Raw genomic sequence first — 5,808 nt, 5'->3', positions numbered from 1 at the left:
ATATTGCTCCACTTCTGACTGGCCTATTTGAGAAAAAAAAAGCAAAATGAGCCATACACATGTACTAATCAAGCTCCATACACCAACCATTTAAAAAAATATATATATTTTGTTTTATCTGAAGGGTAATAACCCAGATTTCAGCTACCTCTCATGCTGAGAACATCACGTACAATGAATGCTACTCCTTCCTGCTGGGGAGTTTTTCTTTCCTGTGGAATTAGCTGGTCCCCTGAATGCTTGCGCTGATGTCTGGTTCTATGGTAGCTTCTTAACCTAGTAGGTTCCCACCGGAGTCACCCTTCCTGAGATTGGCATACAGGGCGCCACGCTTATGCTGCTTGGACCATGAGCCATGGGCAGCCCAAGTTAAGAAAAAAAACACAATGACCCCGCCTCTGGCCCCTCCTCCACTTGAAGAGATTGACAGCGTGGGAGGTCCCACACTGCCCAAACTTTATGAATGGCCGTGCACACATGTGTGCTAGTGCAAGACACGATGGGACATGTAGTCTCACGGAATGTATAACAGTGAATGGAGATTATTATATTATAAGTGCGTTTTTCCCAATCAGAAGTGGGCACAGAGCTAGCTGGAGGCCAGCACTTCAGAAACAGCCTATTAGTGTCTCTGGACTTTTTCAAAGAAAACATTTTCCCTGGAATTTATATGATGTCCACAAGACTTTTTAGAATTCTTTTGTGCGTCTGCAGAATAAATGTTGCTGCTTGCCCCAGATTGATGTACCTATTGGTGGTACATGAATTTGAAGCAGTGTGGTAAAAATTCCATAAGGCACTTCAAGACTCTGACAGGCACAGGCATGACATTCAGATGCATGAATTTGTATTTACGGGATGACGTTTGGCTAGCTCTGGGCTATGGAATGCTGCTATTCAGCTGGCAGTGTCTTAGCAACCAGTGACTCACCCCCGGCCACATTCAACTGCCAGCTGGGAGATTGCCCGGGCGACATATGAGAGAAATACCCCGGCCGACAGCTAAATGTAAACAAAGGGGGCACTGGATGCTGGCTGACATCATTCATGATCACTAATGATGTCATCTCCCCGCCCCTTTGTTTACATTCAGCTGACTGGGGCAGGGATGTATAATAGCTAGGACACTGGCGGCCCTGTGTCCTAGTAACCTATGAACCATGAACGGGAAGCTTTCACATTTATGGCACATACATGCCTCACTGTGAGCAGGCAGCTCTGGAGGTATAGTGAAAACTAAAATTCCCAGCGCCAATGAAAGTGAATGTGAATACACCTCAATACAGTCAACTATTTGTTACCCAGCAGATTTTTTTTTAAAGTTTTTTTCCTGGAGTCCATCTTTAAGGCCTCATTCACATGGGGCGAACATGTCCGTGCGGGCCCATGAACGGCCCGATCCTGAGAGGGACAGGTGCTGCGTGTTATTGCGCACAGCAGCCTGTTCTTCCCTATAGGAGGACAGGGCTGTACGATGTTACACGCACACGCGAACTGCACATTTGTCAAATGCACACAAACGCATAGGAAATTGCATTTACACATGTTCCTGCATCGCATAGTGTAAATGGGGACTAAGAGTGGGGAAGCGTTAGAACATCTGTCAGGTTTTTATCTCTCTCCTGTCTCAGCCACATTCTCTCATTCTTGTCCTGGTGTCACTGAGACAGGAAGTGAGTAGGAACCTCTCCAATGAGTTCTGAATCATACCCATTCCATCCAAACTTGATAAAGTAAAACATTTTTAGAAATGTCCCTGCACAGAAAATAATGAATGTTGTTCCCTTGCTGCGCCCTTTGGTTTCTTTAGCCTATATCACTACAGTGGAAGGAGAGTCACCAGGCGTTATAATCATGAAGAAGACGGTGCGCTGGTGACTCTCCTTTCTGTGCTGTTTCTGGCGGCGCCACCTACCAGTCATTTCAGCACCCGCTAAGGAACAAAAGGGGAGACACCGCTTAGATGTACAATGGGCTACCTACACTAGATTGCTACATTTGCACAGAAAATACGAAAACCCATGTCCGCGGTCAGTTATTTACACATACACTTATAAACGCATGCACGTGTACATTTGAGTTAGACGAATGGAAGAAGAATTTTGCGGATCTGTAAGTTAAAGAGGAACCCACCAATCTAATGTCTCCCAAAAGTCCCAAAACAGTTAAGACATGCCAACCGTCAAGGTTGCCAGTGAACTTCTTTCACGTCCCAACCGAAACTTTCAAGCCTTCAAATGGCTGATATCATAGCTGATCGCATGTGCAGCACCATGGCAATTGCAATCCAAATAGAGGCTAAGATGGCGCCTTCCTTGGAAGACTAGGAGGGTGTGGTTCCGCTTTAAGGCCACATGCAGGCCACCATAAGAAATGTACTGATCGTGTATGAATGTTTTTACTGGCCAAAAAGTTTCATTGTAAATGAGCAGTAACATGCTTGTATTTTGATGTGTTTAAAAACATAAACAAGTCTGTGTATTTTATATGTAATTTCCTTGTTTGGACTTTTACATTTACGCACAGACACGCATCAAATGTATGTTTTCAGATGCACATTTTAGGATGTTGTGTTATGGATCTGAATAAAACGCATGTATGTCCCCATTAAAAACAAGACACATGCATTCCGATCGGTAAACAAAAGACGCTGTGGATTGTTCTTTTTTACGGCCGTGTGGCCTAATGCCGGATCTTTCTGCCACCAAGATCACAAGTAGATATCAGTATTTGATATTCTTGTGATGAGCTCTAAGAAGTTTGCACACGACCCGGATTGAATACTTTTTTTTTTAAATGATGTGTGTCTCCCTCCAAGAAGCATGATCTATCCCATGTCCAGTCCACTGTACTAGAGCAGTACAACAGCGAGGAGACCCAGACTACCCATAGAAGCACATGGGTGATGAGTGCTGTGCAGGACGGAGCAGATTATTCCTTCCTTCCTCTCTGTGACATATGAACTTTACATACTCTGCCCATCGGCGTGTTAACCTGTCCAGTGCTGTGCCGAGGACACATTCACCATATACCAGGCACACAGCATACACCAGACAGATGCTCACCATACACCACTCTCCATACACAAGGCACCCAGGATACACCAGGCGGACACTCACCATACACGAGACGGGCACTCACCATACACCAAGCTGGCACTCACCATACATCAGGCGGGCACTCACCATACACCAGGCTGGTACTCACCATACACCAGGCTGGTACTCACCATACACAAGGCGTGCACTCACCATACACTAGGCTGGTACTCACCATACACCAGGCGTGCACTCACCATACACCAGGCTGGTACTCACCATACACTAGGCTGGTACTCACCATACACTAGGCTGGTACTCACCATACACTAGGCTGGTACTCACCATACACTAGGCTGGGACTCACCATACACCAGGGGCGACCTCACTAGGCTGGTACTCACCATACACCAGGCGTGCACTCACCATACACTAGGCTGGTACTCATCATACATCAGGCAGGCACTTACCATACACCATGGCTCCTCCAGTCTCGTGCAGAAACCTGAATCGTCGGTTCTTGAACAGCCAGATGGTGAGGATGGTGAGGATGAGCAGAAAGTTGAAGACCAGCAGCTCCAGCGCTCCCTGATGCTGGAAGAGCTGCAGCACCCGGGAAGACTTCGATGTCTTATCTCCCTCCATCCCGGCCGGCGGTGCACTCACTGCGTGCAAACCTCTGGGCTCACTTTCATAGCCCGGAACACTGACACTAAGAAGTATCACTGATAGCCAGGAGTGACATAGCGGGTCCGAGGAGGGGCCACCCGCCGCTTGCACAATGTCTGGGAAGCGGCCGCGCTGCATGCTGGGAATTGTAGTTCTAAGCCGAATGTCACTGTGCGCTGCTCTATGAGCTCCGGCAGCTGTCGGGACTACAAAGCCCACACCAGCTGCTGCTACCAATCCATCAGATGCCGGGCAGTGAGTGAGTGCCAAGGTGATGGTTACCTGGCAGAGCTGTCCTTGGGACTAGTGGCTATAAATAAACCCAACACCTGAACATCAGCTGTCATTACCGCGTCACCTGGAGCTTACATAATAGTGTGTAATACAAAACAAAGTACATAGAGTCCCAATCACTAAAACCTTCAACGTGTAAATGTTATGGGAAAAGTCAGTTTCAATATTTTTTAAAGAATAGTCTAATTTTGTCACCATGTTTCTTATTAAAGCCTATTTGTGGGGAGTAGCCCAGGCTGCAAGGGTTAACTGTTCATTTTTGTCTAGGGGTATTGTGTAAGGGACTTTTATTTACCTGATCCCAAGATTGGCACCCTCAGCCTCTTTCCCCTATGCTCCCTCTTCCCCCTACGCTCCCTCAGAGGCCCGCTGATGCCATCGCATCTAATGCAGGACCCATAGTCCTCCATTGTGCATGAGGACGCCGAGGGACAGTCCACAAGCCGGAGAGGAGAGAGGTGAGCGCCAACGACCGGGGGGGAGCATGGATCAGGTACGTAAAAGTCCACCATACCCCCAGACATAAACAAGCAGTTAAATCTTGCATTACAAGGGGTACCACCAATGGGAGTGAGCCCCCCGACCCCCACCCCCGCAGATAGGCTTTAAAATCCAACTAAAGCCAACACACTTTTTGGTATTGGATAGAGTGGAGAGGGAAAATTTCTGATCCCATCCGAATTTCGTTTGAAAACAAAAGTGAATCGGACATGTGACTTTTCTGGACAATCAGATGTGTTTTTCGGTTTAATGCATCCAAATGGGTCTGAGCACAAATTTTGTACAGCGACATCGGAGCCATATACAGTATATACATATGTTACTAAAGCTGAGGCTCCTAGACCCGAACGGCTTTTGGGATCCGAATTTCCAAATTGCATTTGGGAGCTCCCGAATGCCATTCGGGTCTGGGAGTCTCAGCTTTAGTAATACATGTACATGGCTCCCAGACCCGAAATGCTATTCGGAAACTCGGATCCCGAATGGCGTTCGGGTCTAGGAGATTCAACTTAATATTAAGGTGACATTAAATTTTACATTTTTTTCCCTCCCCCCAATGTTAGCGTCACACTCACCTTAAATGATGTATCTTAATCCGCTCTTCTTCTTTCCTGTTGTTTCAGCCTTCTCTCCAGCGCTGCTACGGGTCTCCGATCCAGCGCTGACTCCTCTGTGCTTGCTGGCACTTCCTGTCCCACGGTGTCTGCATGCGGGTGCACGCATCCATAGACTTACCTTGTCTCTCCTCGTCTCCCGGCCGAAAATATGAACTGTGCATGCGCCCGCCCCAAGATCCTTTGCGGCCGCCCGAGAATTTTTCAGATTTTCAGACGGGAAAATCGATTATGATGCTTTGCGGTGCTTTAGCAAACAAATGTCCTACAGTTGAGGTTTGCATGTACATGTTTTCAAGATCTTTTTGCATGCCTTTTCCATGCACAAACGCATGTTTTTTAATAATTTTTATTGTGTTTTTCAAGCTTCAGGCGTTTTTGTTTTGGCCAGTAGAAAGTAGTGTCATTTGTGACATCATGTCATCGTTGTCCTTGTATCTGCTTCCTGGTTTTTTTGGGTGGTGCTGTGGTATCTTAGCTCTTGAGCCATCTCATTCTCCACTATGCCATGTTTCTTGGCAACAGGAATGGAAATCAAATATAGAATACAGAAATTAAATAAATACAAATAATAACAATTACATAAATATAATAGAATAGAAATAGTTCCCTATGAGGAGGAGACCAGCTATTCAGCACCAAAAACACACTAAAATGCTTGTGTTCACACATGAAATAGAATAAATGTCAGG

General features: G+C 46.3%; 1 protein-coding gene across 1 annotated transcript in view; it reads right to left on the bottom strand.

The window, feature by feature from the left end:
* LOC108785365 (sodium/hydrogen exchanger 9-like) overlaps window positions 1-3,756 on the bottom strand; it is a 109,008-nt gene extending 105,252 nt beyond the window's left edge. Inside the window, exon 1 of the mRNA XM_018554420.1 lies at window positions 3,509-3,756. Within this exon, the coding sequence (XP_018409922.1) occupies window positions 3,509-3,683 (175 nt within the window). The 5' untranslated portion in view covers window positions 3,684-3,756. The remainder of the gene's footprint in view (window positions 1-3,508) is intronic.
* Window positions 3,757-5,808: the final 2,052 nt, after the last annotated feature.

Source organism: Nanorana parkeri, unplaced genomic scaffold (assembly GCF_000935625.1).
Source record: "Nanorana parkeri isolate BGI_ZX_2015 unplaced genomic scaffold, ASM93562v1 scaffold157, whole genome shotgun sequence".
Lineage (NCBI taxonomy): Eukaryota > Metazoa > Chordata > Amphibia > Anura > Dicroglossidae > Nanorana > Nanorana parkeri.
Note: the sequence above shows the minus strand (reverse complement) of the source record. Positions and strands in the feature narration are given on the sequence as shown.